A 26,027-nucleotide genomic window follows, 5' to 3' on the forward strand; every position below is an offset into this window, starting at 1 on the left:
TTTAAGGTAAAAAAATGAAAATGGTCGACAACCGGTCGAAATTTCTTTGGTGACATTTTAGAAATTGCACTATCTCTTACAGCCAATAGACCCTCCAGCGCAAGTTTTTATATTTTTAGGAATCGCCGAGTCTAAGCCTTCCTATAGAACCCTAAACCGTCAGGTTTGGTGATGCACGCAGGTGTTATTACTCAGATAATTTTTTTCTTAACACAGTCACTGAAGCCAGTACAGCCAACAGCCCGACGTATTTGATAGCTTATGGGATCGGCCTAGTCTAGCACAACAATATCCTAAAATTTGAAGGAAGTCGACCTCTTATTACCCGAGATAATCAGGGTTAAAAAATTTCCACCTGAAAACCACCGTTTTTTTCAAACAGCTCTACCACGAAACAACAATTCCGAGAGAGGCGATATATATCTCGTTGAACTCGTAATGAAGCAAGGATTCGATGGATACTCGTCAAAAATCCGGATGGCATGGCTAGCCGATTGTTCGAAGATTTCACGATATTACTCTTAAATGGAGCTAGAAGAAACACAAAATCCTTACCACTGCAAACAATCAATAAAAAGCACTTAGAATTCGAGAAAAAAAAAGATTTTTTTTATTGTAAACGAACACAAATTGAATCCGCGAGTCAGTCTTAGTTCGTACGATCTGTAATCGCTTAAGTAGACTAAAACGAAAGAGAAAAAATAAAAATAATTTAAAAGCTAATCCGTTGCAGTCACTCCGTTAACTGCATGATGATGATGATTGGTTTTGTGACCGTTAAAATATTGAATTTCACTATCGTCATTGGTAATATGTCCATTGTTCACCGTTGTTATCGTAGCCTCAATGTTATTGATGCCATTCAATTTTTGCTGATCGATTTCATCGTCGGATATTTGAACTTTCGCCTCGGCACTGGGATCGGATACATTACTCTCGGAGTCCTGCATAAACAACAAACGCAGAATTAGTGTGGGGTAATTTGGAATTCGTTTCTTTCATCTTAACGACTAAAGTTACGGTTGTTGGTTACAGCAATTAAATTACACAACATCAAGATAATTAGCAGTTCTTTCGCCTAATAATTGTAGCGCAGCATTTTGGATCTCATAAGTCACCTATGTTTAACCACATCAAAAACTAAAATTTAAATCTCTAAAACACACACCGATCGGCTAACTTTTTACTGGGTGGAATACTATAGTTTAAGAACGGGACGTCATCTATCGACAGCGCCGACACAAATAAACGATGAATTTTGGGTTGTCATTTTACTTGTAAATATAGCAACATACGAGGATGTAATATGAATGATAAAAAGATTGAAGTAAAAGATTTTGCCGTGATACACAGATGGTCAATCGTTTCGTTAGACATGGGATCGGCAGAGTAAAGTGAAGAAGCAGGAGCGGTTAATTTTTGAAAATCATTAGGTAACCTAGATGAGGACAGTTGACTGTACACAATGAATTTCAAGGATGTGCAAGGGCAAATTCGATTTTAACAGCCAATCTGTTTAAATTAAAACTAATTAATTGTCATCTGTAAATATAGCTCAATTCAATGCAAAATCTCCAAGGCTGTAAACTTTGGGGAGGTATCGCAGATCGTCCGTTCGTTAGATATGTGCGAACACACTACTTCTGATTATGCACATAAAAAATTCACCTCATCATCACGGTGACGACAATCATCACAAGTTTAAAGCCTTGGATACAGATACGCGGATGACACATCACACTTGACGATAATATGGCGGATGGCGGACTTTCACAACAAAAATTCACCTCCTGTGATGATTGTCTACAGCCGTTAAATCTAGTCCTTCTTATGCGTTTATACTCTCTCGTCAAATCAACAACTAACGCAACTAACTTCCTGTTCCTGAAAAGTCAAAATTTATTCGATATTGCGGAGTCGCATTATGGTTGCGCTTCGTCTAGGTGAATCCCAAATGTGATTTTACCGCTCCACTCTTTCTACATAATCTACAGAACACTACGTGAGCCCTTTTTATTTGAAAACTAACATCGACATTAAACAATTCTATGAACACACCATTTACAGGAACACCACGCTGTTATCGCTATATTCAACTGAAAAATCATCAAAATTTTTAATCTCTACAATCGTATACAACTACTGGTTAGCGGCTCGACACAAATTTTATCGCAATTTTATTGTCTAATTGAACACTCATTTTACTGGTACATTAAGCGTTTAGTCCACCACTACTCGCGCCGAATTTATCGATTGATTAGATATCGTGATAAATTGATGGAATATCGGCCGACGACAGTCATTTAAAAGGGTAATTTCCAAACACCATTGTCAGCTGTGTTAATTAAATGATGATTGGGAGACATAGAAATATATTGAAAATGTTGGGGTAACGTGATAGATATGCATCGTCAGGAGAACGGTTTATTGGCATGAAATTCGGAAGTTAGATCATAAGATCCAGTTCCGTACGATTTGTTGTTCAATGTTCCAATGAAAACCAACAAAATTGTAGGCGCATAGAACGACCTTTGTCCAAATGAAAGTTAATTGTTCGACAATGATTGTTTTGTATATTAGTTACGCTACGCTTTTAACTCTTTTATTAAACCTTTTAAAAACGGCTAGTCATCTCTTATTAACAAAGGCTAAATAAATTGATTTCAATCTTGCATCAAAAACACTTAGCAATATTTTAACAGATAGAAGTAATAGATTTAAGATTATACAAGACGAGCCGTTTTCAAAATGTTGAACTACGCACGCGTCTCAATATTTCGTTTTGTAGACTTCGTTTGTGGGAGCTCTACCTTAAATGTCGTAACTCATCGGTTCTCTTCTCTTAAGTCTAAAAGTCGTTACTGTTGGGTATTATGCTAAAGAAAACCACATTTACACACACAGCCTATTAACGTCAAGGGTGTAACACAGGGAATTTGTGGATCAAAAATGGTTGTCTAGGATTTTCTTTCTTGCGCTTCCTAATTGAAGTTTGTGATAAGAAAATATTTTTGCTTGCAGCACCCTGCAGAAATTACTACAAATTGACATTTCCGATCAATTTAATTTCCGAGTCGCTTCGCAAGTAAAATATCGCACGTTCATGTTTGGACATTGAAACTTTGACTAGTCTTCGACCAGGGTGTGTCAAATTTTGATTTGAAACCTCACTAACAACAATTCTCTACAAATAAGAAGTACAGTCTGGACCACCGGCTTAGCGGGACTGCCGAACCACGCAAATACTCTCTGAGGAAAGTAAGGTGCTAATATCTCGCCTAAATGTGGGCTATGTATTGTACTCGAGCTATTGCCAGTAAAGTACCAAAAATGGGCTCACCCTCACCTCGGCAAAATTCTCAAAAGTCCTGAAGTCCAGCTAGACGTTTTCGAAAACTTGACACATACAACCTTCAGCGCAGTCTACAAACTCGTCAAACTAAAAATGTCCAAACGAGGACGTAATCTACTACTTCTAGTCGGTTAACCCCTTGACGATTTTCAAAACTAGTTCATCTTTAACAAAACAAAAACAACAAAATCGCTTCCTCGTTCTCTATGAAAACATTGTTGGTGTTCAAAATAAACGAAATGTCTAAAAACAGCTCTAGCTCGACAAATTAGCCGATGCCCGATGTTTCCACTTGATTTTCTTATTTCAATCCACGACTTACGACAATGAACAGTCCGATAACGCCAGTAAAGGGCGCGAAATGCTCGCCAGACTCCCTCCACGATTTAAAATTACAAAATTTGTGTGTGTTGGTTAGTGCATTTGATTTGATTTGATTTCATTTTTCTTTTAGTTTAAAAATTTAATTAAAAAATCAAAAAAACAAAACTGTGAATTGTGGGTTGGTGAGAGGGATTATTGGTGTAATAAAGTGTGGAGAAAACAAACCACAACACAGGCGTACAAACAAAAAAATCGCAAAGTTCCATTTACCTTTTTAGCTGGTTGTGGTGGTACGGTTAGATGCACTTTATCTTCGCAAAATTTCCGTATCAATGCAATGCCCTTCTCGCGTCGACTACCACCATATCGATGTTCCCATGCATCCAGTAAACGATTGTAATATCTAGGACTTTCGATATACTGCAGGTATTTGTGGGACTGGGCGGACGGAAATATTCTTTCTAACGGCGCGCTTCGAGCAAGCTCATCCTCAGTGATGAGAAGACATCGAATATCGTCGGCAGTTAGATTTTTCAGAATGTCATCCAAATACTGCAACAGAAAATTTCGGAATTTTTGTGCCTTGCTCTTCATCGTACGCCGTCATGTGACTTACATCTTCCCTACGCGTTATGCTACGATTCGTGAAATGGTTGTGCTTCAACTTGTCGCCCTTTGACATACTTGTGGTGAATATTCGCTTGTCGTGACACAGAAGACCGTCAAGCCCGAGCTCAGCAATAATTTCATGTTGCTTCGCTAGTGGTATTCTGGGTGGAACCTATAATAATCGCCGAGATTAGATCGAATCCAAGCGCAAAATAAAATCTCAAACCATCAACGCACCTGAAACATTGCAGTGTTCAGCAGCGCTTGAACCAATGGCCCCTTCACATGTAAATCCAATGGTGATGCTGAGTGCAACGACGGCGATATATTCACTTCGAGCAGCCAGGGTATCAGTTCCGAATTCAATATCACGTCAATGCCAAACAGTTCGAAACAATTGTATTTGCTGCCGATGTTCACTTTAGTCAGGTGATTGATGGAATTCTCGCCAGCCAAAATGGTGCGTAACACTAAATCACGCAACGCGGCCCAGAGTAGTTCGGTGTTTATACCTCGTCCAGCCAGATGGGTCCACAGGGATTTCAATGTCCATTTGTGACCTTTGCATGCGCTCGCATCCTCATTTTTTGCATAATTGTTGGACAATTTGTTGATGCTGTAGTTGGTCAGGTGCATGTAGCGATCGTTTAGCGTGTCCGATTTGGCGCTGTATTTAACTGAAAAGAATTTTTGTTTGGGTGTTAAAAAAGTGACTCCTCCTGACACACATACACACTGTGTCACTGTGTCATTAATTACAACGCAAAAGTGCACTTAACGACACAATCTTTTGCATATCAACAACCAAACATCTGAACATACAAATTTACTTGTTGGCAATGCCTATAAACGTAAGATCAGAGGTGTTGAATGTTGAGGTGACTGACCTCATTATTTATGCTACACAACACGATTCTTTTTGATGAAAATTAAAAAAGAACCGAAAATAGAACAGAAAACATCGTGCTGTCTCGCAATCGTTTATGAAATTTTAATAACTTTCTGTCGCTGCTGCTGGTTCATCTTTTTTTTTTTGATGTCAAAGTCAACCAGACACAATCATCATTTTGATAAATGATAAATTTCGGTCTCGCAGTAAAAATAAGTTTCAACGGGAGAATGGCATGCGTGGTAACAAAAAGATGGCTTACCCGATGCGAATCTAGCTAGTCCATCGGTGTGCATGTAGACTCGTAGCGGATTGATGGACGTTACTAACACGTAAAGTCTCAGGTCGAATTTACTTCCATCGATTAGCAGCGGGCGATCAATGTATCTGGAATGGAATTCCATTAAAAATTAGTTTTTGCAAAAATTTGCGGGATTTTGCAACTTGAGGAATTGTAACAATTTTGTAGCAAAATGCCGTCAGCTTGACTTTATCGTACCATGGTTTAAGTGGTCGTAGGAGTATTTCGAGTAATGATAGTTAATTACCATTGGTAATTTTTGGGAAAACATTTTCCTACATTTTCCCGCATTTTATAATTTTCACTAAAAATATTCTTTTCAAAACTTGGAAAAATTTAAGAAAATTCTGGAAAATTTTGGGAAAATCTAAGAAAAATCAGGAAACTTTTGGAAAATTTTGTGAAAGCGTTTTCCCAAAAATAGTCTCTGTCTAACCTGTAAGGACCTTGGCGTTCAATTAGTAGCTCCATGTAATATGCGATTAAGCTGATAGCCAGGGCCGGACTGGCTACCAAAAAGCGCATCAGGCGAATTGGCTGAAAAAGGCTCATAGGCGCCTAAATAAACTTTATTGGTCTGAGGAGCGCCAAAAAGCAAAAAGCGCATCGGGAATCGCCCGATCGTCCAGTATATCCAGTCCGGCCCTGCCGATAGCCCACGACAATTTTAGTCCTTCATCAGGTTCGTCTTAGAGCGCGAGTGGTGCCACATTGTTACACCACTAGACACTACCTTACACGGGAAGACATAGTCGCCATTCCACTTTTTTTTGTTGAACGCTGAAAGGCCCAACAAGGGTAGGCCAAGTGTGTATATTATCTGAGTCAGCTTGTATCACAGAGAAGCCTCTTTGATGTTAAATTGAGGGCAGTAACAACGGAAACACCCTACTGTCATGCCTTGAAGGCCAAATTTTTAAGTTCCGAGTTGATATAGAGATTACAATTTTATTAGGGTTCAACGTCTTCATTTTGACCTTGATTTTCTTCTTCTACGATGTGAGCAAAAAACACTGGAAGAACAAACGTTTTTTGTCTTGAGCAGTAACAATACATCATAGGTTCGAGATCGTGGCTTAATTACGCCCTAATACACCCTAGTGTAAAATTGAAATCACAAAAAAAACCGTCACTCACCTTTGAACAATCAACGGTTTCCGTTTCGGAATCTGCGACCATTGATTCACCACCTTGATGCCAGTTCCTCTCGCCGATGCTGGCGGCTTAATAATCCATTTACAATTTCTATGACTATAAGCCGGCCACAAGCCATGCAACTGCTTCAAATCGGCCGGCAGCACAAATGTGCGGGGCATGAAACCGAATTCCTTTTTGCCATGTTTGGCCATTTGTGTTTGTAAATTTCGCCAAATGCGATCTTTGCGACCGATTTGAAATGAGCCTGGTATGTGGTTGATTTTCTGGTACGATCGAATCGTTTTGAAGCACGGACTTTTCATGTGTTTGCCCCAAACGCCCATCCAATCGTTTGTCTCTGGAAAAAGGAAAACATAAATTAGAGAACGGAAAATTTGGAATCTCATTGACAAGATATTGATTTATATACATCCCAGCGCCACATCAGTGTTTCATGAAACCAAAAAAAAAGACAGCAGAGAACTAAGCAAACGGATCTACCAACCGATGTTTTCTATTAGTGAGTTTGTGTGAAGAAAATATTGAACTATACAAATACGAGCAGACTCGTCTGCCACTTGAGGGAGATATCAAAAGTCTAGTTTGAATGAACCGAGTTGACTCCCAGAGATACTAGTACGTCGACTTTGTTAACAACATAGTCCTAACTCCACCTTTTCGCACCCTAAGACTACTAAAATTGTGTCATATCCCATATCCGGGACAGAAAGTCCCGTAGCAGTCTAAAAAAGGACCACTGTCGCTCGTTTATTAGTAACTAACTTCTGTTGTTATCGACCATAGTCATTCAATAAAATTACTTTCAAGGCTTCATGTCGTGACATTACCTAACCTTCTGTATCCTACCATCCCTTGCATTTCTCTGACAAGGGCTTCCAATGGTGGCTTATTTTTTTAAACGATGCACGACTGGTAACGAGAGAGATTTCACCTATCCGATCCGATCAATCGATTAGTAACTATCGTATTCCAACAATTAAATTATAATTCAACCGCTAAACCCCGCCAAACTATGAGTATGGGCCTACTTACGTTGGTACATCAGAAAATTACAACGATGAGATCATGAGAATTATTATTGACTTGGATAGTCCGATCATTTCTGTTCAAAGTTCGTCAACATCGGCGCATCCATAATGGATGATCCGGTTTCGTTCTCCCCAATAATTTGCTGGCGTAGAGATAATTTTTATGGAACATGTTGTGAACGTTCATTCGAGGTGCAGAATTTATTTTACAAAGACACTACGAACAACACTGATACCAAAATATTTTTTTTCCTCTGTAGTATAGACCCATGGAAGTTAGTGACATATTTTTGGCCGAGAATTTCCTTAAATCTATTTTTTGTGTAGATATACAGAAATGTAGATCAAGTTCTCTCCTACATTATCGTTCATTTGCTCAAAAATTACCCATCATGGCTTCACGATAATAAAATGTCTCGGTCAAAAATTTGTCAAGGAAAATACATTCAACCCTGCCATTACCGATGAATGAAGAGGCAAATTCAGACATCCACATATACCGTCAAATCTCAGATTTTGAGAAATAATTTCAGCATCTTGCATCGAGTCACTCAATCTCCGCCGTCTCCACATATCGACTAAGATCGACGGACTTTATGGATGTTTTGGATATCTGAATTGTAGGGTGCAGGGTAGTCAACTTGACGATTTTGTAAACGTTTCTGGATCGAAATAATTTGGCTATGAAGAAACATGAAATTCGCTGGAAATTATTTTTTTTTAGATTTTTGCCCTTTAGCACAGAATCATGGAAATTTAACAGAACAGTCTCGAAAGAATCTTAGAGCAACTCTAACTACAAACAGAGAAAAAAATGGTTGTAAATGGTTGATCCGAAGAAATTGCGAAAAAGTGTCATTTTTGAAGCTCGGAAACGGTTTTTCTAGTATGGATTCGGATTCGGTGGTTGTTAGAGATTCCAAGTGAGACAAAGTCGGGCTACTCACTTCGAGGACCGACATGAAAATGCGTAACCAATTATCAAAAAAATAATACTTGGTTGGTATGACCGGTACCTTTCACATTTCGAAGCCATATTCGAAACACCGTTCCCGAGCTTCAAAATGACACTTTTTTCGCAATATCTTCGGATTTTTTTTTGTTGTAGTTAAAGTTGCTCAGCAATAAAGTCTTCCAAGAAGAGTGGTAATTTTCACCCGAATACAGCCAGTGATTTTGCATTAGCGCTAACTGGGAAAAAAATCGAAAAAATAGATCTCCAACGGATTTCATGTTTTTTCATTGTCGAAACATTTATTTTTCATGCCACGGGACGAAAAAGTATACTTTCGCCCCGCAAATGAGGAAAAATCAACTTTCACTCTTGGCATTGAAAGTTTTGTACGTGACTCGGGAAATTGTTATTTATCTATTGTGGACGGTAGATTTTCGTCCATTTCACGAGTTATAGTTCAATACAAACGAAGTGAGGGCGCCAAGAAGTGTCCAGGTTCCACTGTCCACAACAGATACGTATACAACTTTTGATGCAAAGGGACTCTATTACGAAAAAAATCTCTAATTTTGTCCAGTGGCATGAAAAACGTTTTTTGTTTGAGAGTATGCAACCCTTGTCTTCGACTCGGCTAAAAAAAGATTACTTTCTACTTGATATGTAAAAAACTATCGCTGAGATGTCCAGAAACTTTTACAAAATTGTCAAATTGACCACCCAACTGAATAGCTAAGGGAATTAGGGAATAGCTAGAACCGATTTGGGGTTCACAATGTGCGAGTAAAATTCTTACAAATAAACATGCGAAAATTGTGTAGTTAAAAACGAATCCATCCATGTTCAGTGTCCAGTCTATATACACAGAAGTTATGTACATTTACAGAGGTGACTGTGAGACGATGAAATTACACAAAGAAATTTCTTAGTAACAACAAAAATGGTTAGATGACGAAGTGTGAGTTCATTTTGTAAAAAAACGATAAACAACATTTATGCACAGAAAGAATATGATCGACTAAAAAGAACACGAAACACAACACATTGAGTTTATAATAAACGTTCTCGGCTGACATGTAAATTTGTACGAGTAAAAAATGAACAACAGCACAATGTTTGATATTACATGGGATGCAGTAGTCGAATCGGAATGTATTGTAAGAAAATTGGAAGTTTTATTTATACGAAAAAAACGAAATGAAGAAAAACAAAAAAAAAATCGCATGAACGCTTAACATACCATCATCGCTATCATTACTTTGATTATCCGGTCGTTCGTCATCTAAAATCATAAATGAAGGTTAAAATGCAACAATTAGAAAACGGAGAGAGACGGCCGGCAGTTGATTAGCTTGCAACAGCATGAAAGAAAACGTTTTCGTTAGTTGTCGTCCTTTTGCCTTTCATACAAAAATTTTCATGCGAATTTTGATAGGCTGATTGGGTTAGGACTATCGAACAGACGAACAAATGTTCGAGAAACACTACGCTAATACGAGGTCGGATAAAACGACATTCCAGTCTATGATGATACCAAAACTATAGCTCCGTACCGAACAAATACAACAATTGTCGATGGCTTCTTATTACGATAGAGAACGTAGCGATGCGTTGAGCTTAGCTGTGCGTTAAATAGCAAAGCAGGAGGAGTAAAGGCCTTAGATCTTACGTTTTTGAATGATTAGAAACGCAGGCTGAATCATAGCAGTGTTAGGCAGCTAAAAATGCGTTCAGGATTATAAATCGCACATTTACATATCGACCAACACCTACACACTCCACGGTTGACTGAAGAGTTATATTTTTAGCCGTCAAGTGCTTGCACTTAAAAATGCAACGTACAGACAACATTCCAATGTATGTTATAAATCGAAGACATCCCGAACTTTGTCTCTCACAAAATCACCAATATTTCGCAACGGAAAATTCAAAATCAGACACTTACTTCTTAACAGCCGGAATCCAGTGTTTGCAAGCACTTTCCGAATCACGATCGGCGTTATTGTGGTGAGCTTCCATTTGAGAACTTTTGTTATAGCTGCTGGCATCGCGGGACCCTTTTCAAGGTGATCGGCGAACGTAATATATGGAGGCACGTATGGAAAAAGGCTAGCCGATAGTGGGCCGGAATCTGGTCGACTGCCAATCACACTGTCGGTCAATAAATTGGCTTCCGACAATTTCTTATTTATATTCGGTGGTTCGGTGGCAACAGTTGCATTGTAATCTTCCGAATCGGAAAATGAATCATTGAAGTCTTCTTCGCCAACATCTACCGGAACGGAAACGTTTTTTGGTTTGTTCAATTCGTCACTTTGGTATGGAACACTAAACACTTACCGCCAAAATCCACATCATCTTCCAGACTACTCCCACCACCATCCGAATCCTCTTCACATTCGTCCTTCAAATGATTTGATTCATTGTCCGGTGTTACGCACCGCTGTGGCACTGGATTTGCAACGACCATTGCTTTGCACTTTAAACTCTTTGACCTTAACTTGCGAATGTTCCCATTTAGCGATTTATTGCCAGTGTATCGGGGCGAATTGCACGGCGTTGTCGGTCGACTGTTGTAGTAATTGTTAACCAATTTCGTGAATTGTGCACTTTTGACTGGTGGTTTCGGTGGTAGTTTTGATTTTGCATCGAATGTGGGTGAGAATTGATCGGGCAGTAGTGGCAGTGAAGTATCGCCGAAATGGTTCCGACCGATGTGTGACTTGTCTTCTCGTGAACGTTTTAACACCAACTGAAAGTGATTTTCAAACGAAACGAGAAAAAAAAGAATTATTTTTATTCAAAGCACACACCCGCAACGCACTAGGCACAAAATATAATACACAATCTTAAGTGGTGTGGTTTATATAAATATTTTTTTTTGTGATGGACGAGAGAACAATTAAAATGCACGCAAGTGATAATCAAGCGATGATGATGAACTTTACACAGATTGCGAAGCTATAAATAAAATCGATTGAGGATTGAACTAAAATTAAATGGAAAATTTAGTTTAATCAACGTTGTTCGTTGTGATGGTAGGTCGAATATTGTGTCCGATTGGTTGCAATGAAGAAAACGGTTCGCTTTATAGTTCGATCGTCGGTAACGTTAGTACTAAACAAGAGCTTACTCGGTGGGGTTAGTCAATGTGAGAAAATGATATCAAAATTGGAACCATGGTCATGGACAGTCGTCAGACGGATTCTTTTGAAAAAACAGTCTATCAAAATATGGCAGATTTTCCAGTGAATATATGTCGCCTAGGAAGGTATCAGTCCCTAGTAGCCAAAACCATATTCAGAAAAATTCCTCGACCCTTATGTGGCTAGTGGGAGGTGATCGATAAGCGAAAATGTGTACTTTTCTCCCGGATATATCTCCAGATACATGAAACGTAAAAGGTCGTGTGAGGTGTCATTAGAAAGGTAATTGCATGTACTTTCGGGGCAAATGGGATTTTATTGAGTTTATTCATTCACTCTGAGGTATGGACAGTTGAAAATATAGCTATAAATTTATCTATTTCGGTGAACTCACGGCAGAGTAAAATAAACCAGGCAGGAGCGGTTAACTTTACTATGTCGTTAGTGAACTTCAAACGATTTCTTTGCATCCGAAACGCAGCGAAAACATGAAAAACTGTTCACCCTTATCACTATTGGTCTCAGCCGCTGAATCATTTTTTCGAAATCGGGGGACCAGCACTAACATCAGACACTGGATTTCTGTTTAAAATCAGCTCTGGAACATAACTAGTGTGTGCCATGAGAGGATTTAGTTTTTGTGCTAATTTTGAGTAGGAATCCGATATTTCCTATTGACTCGTATGCACTGATGTCGAAAATGTAAGCTTACAGCAGTAGGTGCTGCACAACAAATATTTTTGGATTAAGTCATTCCGGTGCACGGAATTATTCGAGTAGTTGGAACTGAGTCCAGAAATTTACACTTGAAAGAGGTGTGACATTACCCACATATGTTTGCTGTTATTGCTGAGACAGTAGCTCATGAAAAACCATTTTTGCATGTTTTCGGTTTTTGATCACCTCACACAAGCCACACAAGCGTCGAGGTTTGTTTTTAAGTGGTTTTGGCTTCTAGGGACCAATACCTTTATAGGCCACATTCATCGTCAATTAGTAGCTTTCCTATGAGTAATCCGATTATGAGCCACGTAAAACGAGTACAGCTAGCCTTCTCATACGTTCCGTCAGTACAGAATTCGGGAAGTAAAAATTGTCTTGAAACGCGAACCACATCTAGGTCTCTGATACAATTTTTGGGGAGGAATAAGAATGAATTCACTGGTCTTGGCTAGGCCTGCTAACTCCCCGAAAACTATTTGGCTCTCTTAACGTGAACACTAAGTGAAGAACGATCACTGAGAAAATCTTGATGTTCTCAAGCCAGCACTTTTTAAAGAAATGGATCAACAAGGGTATTAGACGTAAGTGGGAAAGAGGTAACACCGGTAACACGCACACCACCACACCAATTAAAAACAAAATCCCGTCACACAACTCACATTGTTCCGTTCGATCGAATCACTTTTGCTGGGCGACGTTTTGGTCAGATAAATCTCGTGCGGTTCCGATTCACTTCTAGCCCGAGCCCGTCGTTTGTGCGTATCCACATAACAATCATCGGCCGCATACGATTCCCAGTCATCTTTCTCTATCCGCTGATGTTTGTTGATATTGAGAAAATCGACATTCGTTTTGGCCGCCCGGTCTTTGTACAGTTCGAATTCGCGCAAACAGATATCTTTGCTACCATCGACGTCATGGTATCCGACCGATATATTTTCCTTTGTGTTGGTCTTCAGTTGGACAGCTGATGCGGTGGTGTTGCGACGATTTTCTCGCAACGAAAAAATGTTTTTCGTACTCTCTTGGTTGCGTAGCACACTGGGGGAATGATGTTTCGAATGTATGCGATTACGGAAGACGGTTTGATGGTGATAGGATGACGATTTGCGACGCAACTCATTCGGATCGTCCAGATCGATTGGTGTTCCGACGATCGTGACGTGACCCATTTGCGGCAGTGTTTCACTACGACATCTCCGGCGAAGTGTCAATTTTTGCTGGCGATTAGATTGCGGATACAAACGGTCTCTTGTATCCATTCTACTTATCCAGACGGTTTGTTATAGCTTCTGAAACAAGACAAAGACAAGAATCATTGCTGGAATTAAATGACGGAATTTCAAGTGGATGAGAAGTATAACACAACGTGTCCATTATTATTCACGAATTCATCATGAAAATTAATTTTAGAAGGTCAAGTATCTTGGCGAGTGATGTCTCACTTCTCTATTTTTGTCAAAACAATAAAAAAAAATGAAAAAAACGCGCAACCTCTAATACACATATATTACAACTCCCTCCAACGAAGCATTAATTAACCATCATCATACAGATTGCAAAAAAAATCGTCGTCTTACTTATTCCAATCAAAACCTAATTTCACAAAATGCTCAGCACTTCGTTAAATTGTTTGCGAAGCCTCACCAAATTAAAATTGACGAGAGAATAACCTCACTTTAATAAATGAAAATGAACGGAAAAAACGATGAAAACACCACGCATCGATGTCAAAGAGACATTGAAATCTTCTAAGTTAAGCGCTCCATGTTTCCTGTTGCTTCACCATTTTTCACCGACTTACCATGTGATTTTCAATTCACAATTGATTTACGATGCTAATTTCACCACAAATTTGATGTCAGAAATCAATAAAAATTATTCGAAATTGCGATTAGATGAACACATAATGAAAGGAAAAAAACAAAATTTGAACTGAAATGGTATTTATGCTGTAGGATCAACGTCTTTACTTCGCCGAATTCAGAATTAAGAAAAGTGTGTAACAAACAGCGCGCACCAATACTACTAAACGCGATGACATGTCAACTGTGGGAGAGAAAAGGACGACTAGAAGCATTCGCCTCACACTGAATTACACGAATACGATAGTGAATGTGACAGATATGTTCGAGTTTTTATTTTCTATAAAATGAAAACAAGCTCAACGAAGAGTTCACAATATGTGGATGGTGCTGGTCGGTCGAATATGGTTTTTATCAAGTAAAATTTAAATGAATTTCAAGAGTTAGAGTTCTGAAACCTAAAAAATGGTTATCGTTGCTCAGAAATTGGTGAATTAATAGTTTTTGTGGGTTTAATTAGTAAATGTTAAATCAAATGAAGTAGAAGATTTAGTATCGAACGCTAGTCGGTGTTTTAAACAAAAGAAGTAACAGATTGAATGATTATAGGCCTGGACTTTTCCAATTGTCTTTAAAAACAATCAAAGAAGGGCAGAGTAAAATAAACCAGGCAGTAGTGCTTCAATTCAATTTTATGTTATTTTGAGTTCATCTACATTAGGTCCCTTATTTGACGTTTCAGAAATTAACCGCTACTGCTTGGTATACTTTACTCTGCCGTGATGAAAGACTTAGAATAATATGAATTTTCAAGGGAAAGACTGTTTTGGCGAGTGATTCGAATGAAATATTTTTTGCAATCGAGACCAATATTAATAAAAGTCATATCAGTCTAGATATCGATATAGTTTTCCGTGTACTGGTTTTTCTCTGTTTTGCGTCTGTTATCGTCGTCAACTGCGACAAAAACATGCAATAAGTTCTAGGTACTGTTTTGCACACGTTAAAATCCCATTTTCGTATCTGAGCTGTTCTTCTTGATTTATGTCATTTTGTCATTTTGCATACGAAATGTGAGAAATCAGAACCGAGAGCAGTAAAAGCTTAGAAATGAAAGTTGGATTTTAGAGTTGGAGTATAAAGCAAAATTGGTAAAAGAAACATTTTTTTTGATGATCTCGCTTGAAAAAAACATTAGCAAACCTGTCAATTCTGCTTTGATCTAAATTACTTCAGGTTGATTAAGACTACTTTGCTCATTTTGCTGTCGCGTGTGTGTGGGGCTAATTCGGCCTTAGGTGAGGAAGGCGAAATCGAACAAACAATCTTGAAGGTAGAGAAGGATTTAACCTGAAAACTTATATCATCTGTTAACGACAGCATGAACAAAAACAAAACAATAAACTCTAGCTAATGTGAGCTAATGTTAAATCTGTGGTAGTACAAAACGCCGTATCATATTATTCCAAATGCTTTGATGAATCTGTGTTATAGATAAAGACTTCAGAAATAAACGAAAAACCATGATTAATCCGGTCTCACATATAGTAAAAGGACCTGTTAGAAAAAATGAAGTAAAAGATTTGAAAATCAATTAATCAAATGAAGCAATAGATTCGATAGTAAAATAGTAGATTGCGTCCTTATTGAAAACTTTTTATTTTGCCAATTGTTGTGTTTGCAGCTCGAGCCGAAGACGAGAGATGCAACTACACAAGTTCCAAACTATTAGGTATTTTACTCACTAAGCCTCCGGTAAATGATGTTTAACACTCATATCAATGATATAATGACGAATTTCCCGGTAGCTTAACGAACAACAGACATATTTCATCTGTAAACGACAGCATGAACTAAAAAAACGGTAATAGATATAGCAATAGTATATTACTATACAAGGGAAGGAATTTGATACTTCGTATCCAGAAAGCTTTACCCATCGTGATACGAAATATCAAATTATTTCCCTAGTGTAGTATGACATTTTCCTTTACGAAGGAGGGAAAGACTTTTCCCTAAAGACGGAAAGTTCATTTTCCCTCCCTAGTAAAGGAAAATAAATATTTTAAATATCTGAGTATTGACATGAAACAACGCACTTCGACAAAAAGTGTGCGTTAAATTAAAAACGAATTGCATCTGTAAACATGTGTTATCCATAAAGACTTCAGAAATAATCGAAAAACCAAGAATAATGAGGCCGTATATAGTAAGAAATCATGTTCAAAAAATGAAGTAATAGTACATTACTATACCAGTGAAGTAATTTGATATCTCGTATCCAGATGAGTAAAAGTATCCGAGGGCTTCAGCCCGAGGTACTTTTACTCATCGTGAGACGAGATATCAAATTATTTCACGTGTAAAGTATGGCGTTTTACTTTACGAGCGGACGAAAGGGTCTTCACTAGTGAGGGAATGGCCACATTACCTCACTAGTAAAGTAAAAGATTTTAAAATAATATCTTGAAAATACTAAAACGAAATGAAGTAATAGATTCGATATTAAAATTTCAGTTAATTAACTTGAAATCTCCTTCATATTAAGTTCTCTAGTTTGTTTAACATTTCTATATAGTAAATGTACCACTATGGACGAGAGACCACATACACTTACGTTTTCGACTGATTGACGCCACTTTGAAACTTTAATTTACGCCACCAAACACCAATTCATATCAATTGTTGAACACTTCACTTTTTTCAAACATTTTACGTCAATTTGATTTTCCCATTTTTCCACTATTGGGACGGATAAAAATCGCTTGCAACAAAATACCTAAAACGTATCCCTCAGTCTCACTAAATTTTCTTTTTTTAAAACCAACATCACGCGAATATTACAGGCGAAAAATATGGTTACGTTTGCTTCCGTCACTTTGCAAATTTTATGTGAAATATATAAAATTTACCGAACAACCACTTTCAACAGTCCTTATGAAAGTCTCAAATTATAATCGACTTGTCTGTTAAATATAAGCATTTCAAATTCAACATCAATATTCATTCAATATTCAATATTAACCGCCTCATTCCTTTTAGTTACCCCCCCCCAACTCTTTTTCATTCCCTTTTAAACTCATGGCCTAAATGTGCACCCGACCGATCTTTAGGGCGACCACTAGCTCCCCTCCACCTGCACCGGCGGAACAATGGTCAAGGTTTTTAACCTTGGCTACCGTTACGGTGGAGGCTGCCATATCTCAAATCATTGGTTTCAGGAAACCAATTCTGAAGTTTCCACCGCCTTTAGGTGGAAGCAGAGCAGGGCAGGGAAACATGCACATTACAGTTTTCCCCATTTAGCAAATTCCATGTATGCCATGCATACATTAGGGTATTAGGGATGTAAATTGCATTCGATTAGGTGATGTAAATATGTTTCATTAGTGTGTGGTAATGGAACATATTGACATTGCTAAATCAAATGCAATTTACCTGTAGGGTATGCTAGGCAAGGTAAAAGAAGTAGGAGGTACTGCCTTCAATTTTTTTTTTTTCCAATTTCTAAATTCAATCTCAGTTTCAGTAGTTCATAGTGAACTGATTTCAAGTTTTAGCTTCACACTGAAACAAAAACGGAATACGAACGTGTGTAGCTTTCATTTGTAAATAATATTGAATTGAACATCGTACCTCCTACATTACCTTATAGTGATAGCGTTAGGCGTATCGCTAACAATAATAAGACAAAACCAAATCATTCCATAAATGAACAGTACACACATTTTGATCGAGTAAAATTTATTTCATTTAACGTTCCATTGACTGGATGGTTCATTTGTCACTTTATTGTTAGCGATTCAGGGAATTAGGATTGAATATGGTCAAAGAAGGTAAGCATAAATTTGATAAAATGCATTGATAAAAACAAAAACAAATCACGTCATCCAATACTTTTTGTCAAGTTACGAATTCTTAAAGTTTCAAGAATCGGCGTCCAAACATCTAATTCCATACAAAATGTGACAAAAATTTGTGGTGAATGTTGTAGCTAATTTCGCCATCTATATGGTTCGAGCGCGTAATCCACATTCATCCCAAATTTAACGCATTTTCTAGTGTGAAAAAGTATTCGTGACGCAATCGATTTCAGTTATAGGTCAGTCACTTATAAGTTATAAGTCACATGGCTATAAGTCATAAGTTATCAGTCGACTACTTATAAAGTAAAAGTTTATAGGTCGTAAGTTTATAAGTTAATACGTTCCAAAGTGTGATGCGTTTATAAGTGATTAGAGAGTTTGCGCACTGTGACATATCTCACTTATAACTTATAATTATAAGTCATGTTTACATGTGTTGTATATGGGAACATGACTTATAATTATAAGTTATAAGTGAGATATGTCACAGTGCGCAAACCTTCTATTAGTGAGACAAAAATCAAAATATAAATTTCGAATACATCTCTAAATTTTTAATTTTTGCGCGCTAATAGGTGAAATGAAATATCAAACTGTCATTCATAGAATCATAACCTCAACACTATTAACAATACAATTGTCAAAATAACAAAGAAAAATAAGTTGTGGTTATGGTTCTATGGATAGACATGTCATTTTGTTCGGCTTAACCGTTGCTTGGAGGAAGAAACCAATTGAAAACGTAACAGATTTTGGTAGGTAACTTTGCCAATGTACAATCATGTTAGTGTTCTTCTGCCAAACAAACTACTTTCATTAAGGTGGTAAAAGAATCAAGTAATCTATGGAATTTACATGTAAACTACAGCGTAGTCAGTCAAAATGTAAAACTGTGTTTGTAAAATACAAAGAAATAATGTGTGTATTTGACACAGAGAATTGAGGGTTTGTTTGCTAGAGAGAGTATTGGTTGGAGTTGTATACCTTAAAGCTGTATACTTGGGATGTCACGTGGTATACTCAGTTTGTATGTCAGGTCCAGAATTTATTTTGACAACATGGCGTCAATCACATGTCTTCTGCGACAATTTTTTTTATTAACACTAACATTGGTCAAGTTACCTACCAAAATCTGTTACGTTTTCAATTAGCGCAAAAATTAAAATGATGTATTTGAACTTTAAATTTTGTCTTACTAATCACTTATAAATGCATCACACTTTGGGACATATAACTTATAAACTTACGACTTGTAAACTTTTGACCTATAAACTTATGAACTTATAACTTTTACTTTATAAGTAGTCGACTTATAACTTATGACTTATAACAATGTGACTTATAACTTATAAGTGACTGACTTATAACTTATAAATTCGGATTATTACAGTTAAAATCAAAAAAATATGAAATTCCGTATAATGTCCCAGCATTTGAGTAGTGCATTAGCATGTAACAATAGTATGTTTTGTTCTACTGTTGACCAAAGTCTTTTGACGACCGAAAATTGGTTCGTGGACGTATAACACATCATGTTTTGTGTCAACCGAGAATTGAAGTAGGCAAATGCACAAAAATCTTAATTTTCATTATAAACAATCACTTATTGTGCACTTTTCAATCTAGTTATCGACGTGGAAATCCGTCGTATTTCAATTCTCGGTGGCACAATAGTTATTTACCAAACTAGTGATGACTGGTTTCGTAAGAAAAAAACAATTATTACATGTTAAGGCAGTTGAAAGTCTCGACTAAGTGTGAAAAAGTGTTTGTGAAGTGATCATATTCAGTTTCTTACAGTCTTCAGCTTTTACAAAGTATCTAAAACATTGTGCCATAGATTTTCTATTGGCTTTAAATTAACAATAATTGTCAATTTTTCGGCAAAAGTGAATTAAGTCATTGATCTAATTGATACTTTGTAAAAGTTTGGAAAGTTTGAAACTGAATATTGAATATAACATCAATATAATGAAAAAACTAATAAAAAAGCAAAAAAAAAAAAAAAAAAAGAAAAATATCGGCAAAACACTGTAGCCGTATAAAAAAAGGCATAAAAAACAGCCAGCCAAAAATATTAGGCAAAAAACTTTAGCCGAAAAAAAAGGCATAAAAAACAGCCAGCCAAAAATATTAGGCAAAAAACTGTAGCCGTATAAAAAAAGGCATAAAAATCAGCCAGCCAAAAATATTAGGCAAAAAACTATAGCCTAAACAATAAACCTCAAATTCATCGCTTAATTTAATAATTGTGTCTATGTTTACAGAAATAAATTAACATGAAAAACACAAAGGAATTAAGTTCGGACTCGGACACAGACATTGAGAAACGGCAAAGAAAATGGCAACATCAACGCCAGCAAAAAGGCACTAAAAAACCGAAGAAACGAGGTAAGAAAATCTGTTCACAATGTGCAATTGAAATTGCTAAAAATTCGTAACTTTTTCTTATCAGGTCAAAGCAACGGTAACGGTAACGGCAAAGATTCAGACGATGATTTCGTGTCAACGAAAAAAGTTTACAGTAATTGGAAATAATCTTGATAATGCAAATCCGAAAACTAACAAAAACCATTTAACATTCTAGATTCGCCGCCAAAGCTTCCGAATGTGGCTGCAGTAGGCCGACGAAAGAACGTCATTCCGAAGAAACCACCCGTCAGTAGCAACGTTAACGTTAACGTTCTAGATTCGCCGCCGAAGCTTCCGAATGTGGCTGCAGCTCCGAAGAAACCACCCGTCAGTAGTGCTGCCATAAATGCCGCTCTCCTAAATGCAACGACAAAAGATCGCTCCTCATCGCCAAGTAATGCTACAGCTGCATCTAATCCAGCCATCAATATTACCTCTCACCGAAATACCACGTCCAGCATCATTGGTAGCGGTCGAACAGGTAGTACGCAAGAAGTGGCACATCCATTACCCATTCGACAGTCGCCTCCCCCTATGGAATACGGATCCGAATGGGACACGGATGGAGAAGCAACTATTGCGCAACTAAAACAGATGCAACGGAAACGACCGAGCAAAAAGGCTCACTCCACTTCAACGAAACCTGAAGTGAAGCAGACGCCAGTTCAGTCCAACCGTAAACGTGCTGCATCCACTGATGAGGCTAGTGATGCTGTTGAAGCAACTACGAAACGGTCAACGTCAACGAAACGGTCAAAGGCATCGAAACGGTCAAAGGCAACGAAAACGCAGCAAGACAGTGCAGATGAGGCTGGTGATGCTGATGAAGAAACTACGAAACGGTCAACGTCAACAAAACGGTCAAAGGCATCGAAGCGGTCAAAGGTAACGAAAACGCAGCAAGACAGTGCTGATGAGGCTGGTGATGCTGATGAAGCAACTACGAAACGGTCAACGTCAATGAAACGGTCAAAGGCATCGAAAGCTCAGCAAAGAAAAGACGACGATGAAAATGGCAACCGGGCCGTGATACAAACGCAACTCGAAGAAATCATTTTTCTCGGAAACGTTTTCGATAAATCGATACGCCGATTTACGTGTCCATTTGCCACTTGTAACGTCAATTATTCAACGTTCCTCAATCTAAAGAATCACGTCAAGAAGACTCACGAAGAAACTTTGCAAAAACCCATCGAGACGGACACGAACAATTGGCGACGAATACAGAATGCAAACAACAGATTCGACATCACTACGGTCAAGCAAAAACTGCGTCCTTTAATTATCGACGGTGAAACGATAATTAAGAAGCAAAGAGTACTGGAACCACTAGCGACGGAAAAGACGGAAGTTGCGACGAAAGTGTTCGATATAATGAACAAACAGGCTGTAGAATTGTCCAAACTGGCAATTTTGTTTTCCAGCCTCGTTTACTTCGACGTCTACAACACAATCAGCGACCCAGAAAACGGCAACGAAATCGATCGTATATTCGAAGAAGAGTTCAATTGGAAAGAAATGATTTTGGAATTTAAGCAATTTCAAAGAAATACTGCTAAAGCAAAGAAACCTCGACCGGATAAACACAATACGTTCTTCGATCTCTGCAGAAAGTACGATGTGGAAACGTATTTCACGGAAACGTCCCAAAATGCGTGGAACTCGATTGTGGATACATTTGCGACCAATTTCAAAACGAATATAACCACTCATTTATATTCACGAATAAGGAAATGGTTAGCTTTCAAGCTACGAGATGGGAAAAAGAAGAAGGACGTATGTGGCAAAGAGAATCGAAAGGATATCAACAACAAAATCTACCACACCATCAAATTCCTATTCGATTCGGAAAAATGCACTCAAGCAGAGGAAGTGCAGCACGAGCTAATATGCGAATTGCAGAAAATTTGCCAATTTCCCAATTTCAATCATGGCGGCAGATCGTATTTTGAACGACTTCGATACGATTTTAAAGAGGATGGTGATGACGACTTAGGAAAACCGAAACGGAAACGGAAATGTGCAGCTCCAAAGAAAACCACAAAGAAATCGAAGAAAAAGAAGACACAAAACAATGGCCCACGTCTTAACTGGTTTCAAATGGTTCCAGCAATGGTAAGGTTGCAACGTCGTATATACGAGATCAATTTGTCACGAAAACAAACTTTGATTGATGCCGGCATAATAAAGGAAAAAAAGAAACGGAAACGCAAACGGAAACGCAAACGAAAAAGAAAAAACGAGTCGAAACCAGAACCATCTTCTACTGAAAACAAACGTCAGGCTGGTGGGACGAAAAAGAAACGTGAAATCGATCCAGAGGCAACACATTATGCAAAGCTACCTAATTTCATAGTCGTGCCACAAAACAGCTTCCACACTATGCACTTTCCAATTGACACGAAAGCATTGTTCGACATCCTGAAAAACCTTCCACAATTCAAGGCTATCCTGAATCAGGCCGAATTTTTGGAACTCCAAATCGACGACGATCCAAATAGAAAAACCACGAATCCGTTCTGGTATTTCCTGTTCAACATTCAGAAAATGGAAACGGCAACGAAGAAATTTGGAGGAAGGATTACGACCAACGGCAGCGACGTGTCAATCCAATATTGCAAGCTACGGAAAGAAAAAGAACTCACCAAAGCTGAAATTCTCGAAATGGCAAGCAATAGGAAACGGAAACACGATGTGATTGATTCAGATTCAGAGTCTGAATCGGAAGACGATGATGATGATGATGATGATAACGCAAAGACCATAAAGTAAGTTTACCACATTTAGTCTATGAAATCGCCGAAATACTCACAAAATGATTTTCTGTTTCAACCAGAACCGATCCAGCAATTGTCTCCGCTTTGACGAACATCACCAATATGAAAGATTTGAGTGTTTCTGGTGTCGACTTAGGCGTCCGCAATGTTGCCGCGACAGTAATACGGAAATGGAGCAAATCATCCGACGGCTACGAAGTTCATGAGTCCAATGTGTTGCACAAATCGAAAGATTACCACTATAAAGCAGGTAAGCATCTTCAGACCTTCTCCTGATTTTTTGATTATCTTCAATTGGTTTTAACATTATGAAATTTGACTACAGGATTCGCTAGACGTCAACGAAAAGGCAAGAAACTGCATGGAGAATTCGATGAACGTTACCAGAAGGATAGACAAAGCCAACCCATAGAGCCATCGCAACGATCACCTGATTATATCAAATTTCTGGATTCCAGACTGAAATGGTTCAACGAGGGCACAGCCACATATATGCAACGAGTGGTAACAAACGTAAAGTTCGATAAGTTTCGTTCGACGCAAAAGCAAATGATGGCAATGGCAAAGGAGATTGTTGGCGACATAAACGTTCACGACAAAGCAACGACACAACCGAGCAAAATACGTGTAGTCTTCGTGGGCAACTGTTCAACACCGGCAAATTCAACAATCAAAGGTCATAGGCGGTCACCCGGAAATGCACCAATCGTCCGTTATTTGAAGCAGATCCCGCAAACGTATGTTGACGCCACCATCGATGAATATTGTACAACGAAGAAGTGTAGTCGATGCTACGAAACGCTCGACGATGTAGAGTTTTCTAAAGAACGGCTTAAATTATGCCATAATTGTAAGCTGGCTGAGAATTCCACGTCAACGAATCTAGTATCGACATACCAACGGAAAAAAGTTATCGCAGAAGCAATGATTCCGATCACAGAAGATTATCCCAAACCGACACAGTTCGAGAGGGCGCAACGAGTTGCAATGGAACGAACAAAACGATGGTCGTTTGGCGATAAGATGAGAATGGCTGCGCGTATTAAACTAAAATCAACCACCTACACAGTTAATACAACGGCAACGCTAAAGCATTTGTATTGGAACCGAGACGGCAACGCAGCACGCAATATAATGCAGTTGGGTCTGTGCCAATACAACGATTGTCTCCCCATTGAATTCAACAAAGACGAGGCATTCCAGCGACCGAAAAAGAAAGATTAACTCAATAAAGAACACCGCGTTCTTCTTGTTCTACGGAACGGAAATGGCCGTAAACGAGGTCGAGAAAAATAATATACATTAGGGGTCTTTCATATGGAAAACCCTGTATACCCGGAGATCATTACCATAGGCCAGTATCGCCATTGTTTATTATACAAACAAAGAATTTGAATGAAACGAGGCAGAAGAAAATCCACATGAAATGTCGGAAGGAAGAGGAAGAATATTGTAAATCAACAACGAGACAATAAAACCAATGCAAAACGAAACGAATTCGATGGCTTTTTAAATGCCGTGACCTAAAAACGAATTCAAATTATCCTAAAATTATACTTCAAGACATCATATCATCCAGATCACTATCCAAGATATATAATCGAATCAAATAAATTCAACCGACGTAAAAAGAAACCGTAATGGCTGAGTTAAAATGCCATTTATATTATGATTTGTTTGGAAATGTCTATTTCCATCCATAGTAGTATACGATGTCGAAGAGGGCTCGTTTACAATATTTGAATATGAAGAGCATGTGCTGTCGAAAAGTATGTATAAAAAGTCGACAAAAGCAATTTTCCGACATTAAGTATCTCGATGAAAAAAACGCAATTCATAAAAATATGTAGGACACACCAAAAAAAAAAAATCAAACTTACGAAAGGTATCCCTTAGTGATGGGAAATGCAATCGAATAAATTACATAAAGTGGAAAAAAATGGGAAACTACGGCAAAACGTTCTTTCACCTTTTATGATATTGATTTCACGGTCCAATTATAAAGCCTTACAACAAACACCATATTTAACCTTCTTTGAGATGTTACACAAATGGTCACTTGAAATGCAAGATGAGCAAATTTAACAGCTCGACACTTCCAAACACAATATAGCACTCGGATGACTGATTCTATATTATTGATAATGAACAAAAAAAACCCCAAGCAGTGTTACACCACCTGCTATTCACAGCTCATCGTGAATCAACTGACTAAATCACTTCAAACAAACTGTAACCTAATTTGCAAATTTTAAAGCAAATTTTCAATTTCCAACAAAATCGATATTACAACGCTGACAAATTACATGTCGTCATATGTATGTCTCAATGTCAATTCCGAAATATTCATTTTTCTTCACTTTGCATGCCATCAAAAACACATTCAACCCCTTTTGGAAAATACGTTCATAAGATATTGCCAATCATCATAAAAACATTGGTAAAACCAATAAAAAAAAATTAAAGAAAAACTCGTATCCAACATGCATGCATAACTTACCTCGTACAAAACTAAACTATATTTTGATTAATCGGATAAACAACAACAAAAATTTTCCCGTATTTGCTACGCACATACTACTATCTCAGCAGAAATTAATCAAATGAATAAGGGAAAAATGGGAAAAAAATTTGGTAAATCAGAAAAATGCACACGAGAATATAAAATGGAAAAGAAAGGTTGAA

The 26,027-nt window shown here is 37.8% G+C and overlaps 2 protein-coding genes across 7 annotated transcripts; one reads left to right on the forward strand and one right to left on the reverse strand.

Moving 5' to 3' along the window:
• Positions 1-587: 587 nt before the first annotated feature.
• Positions 588-26,027, reverse strand: LOC119078727 (tubulin polyglutamylase TTLL4-like). Of its 6 annotated transcripts, none has more exons than XM_037186404.1 (11): positions 25,843-25,965; positions 13,142-13,774; positions 10,954-11,365; positions 10,559-10,885; positions 9,854-9,895; positions 6,613-6,970; positions 5,437-5,561; positions 4,523-4,962; positions 4,293-4,457; positions 3,947-4,228; positions 588-944 (listed from the first exon to the last, which is right to left on the reverse strand). In XM_037186404.1, the coding sequence occupies exons 2-11, from the start codon at positions 13,742-13,744 to the stop codon at positions 720-722; spliced, it is 2,979 nt and encodes a 992-aa protein (XP_037042299.1). In that variant the 5' UTR covers positions 13,745-13,774; positions 25,843-25,965; the 3' UTR covers positions 588-719. The 6 variants fall into 6 exon arrangements, with proteins under 6 accessions (XP_037042299.1, XP_037042298.1, XP_037042300.1 ...); XM_037186403.1 differs by lacking the exon at positions 25,843-25,965 and adding an exon at positions 14,287-14,513; XM_037186405.1 differs by lacking the exon at positions 25,843-25,965 and adding an exon at positions 14,287-14,495 and having other exon boundaries at positions 13,142-13,771.
• Positions 20,433-24,675, forward strand: LOC119078611. Its single transcript, XM_037186206.1, has 5 exons — positions 20,433-20,544; positions 20,609-20,677; positions 20,741-23,333; positions 23,402-23,592; positions 23,668-24,675. Exons 1-5 carry the CDS (start codon positions 20,433-20,435, stop codon positions 24,564-24,566), a joined length of 3,864 nt encoding a protein of 1,287 aa, XP_037042101.1. The 3' UTR covers positions 24,567-24,675.

Source organism: Bradysia coprophila, unplaced genomic scaffold (assembly GCF_014529535.1).
Source record: "Bradysia coprophila strain Holo2 unplaced genomic scaffold, BU_Bcop_v1 contig_297, whole genome shotgun sequence".
Lineage (NCBI taxonomy): Eukaryota > Metazoa > Arthropoda > Insecta > Diptera > Sciaridae > Bradysia > Bradysia coprophila.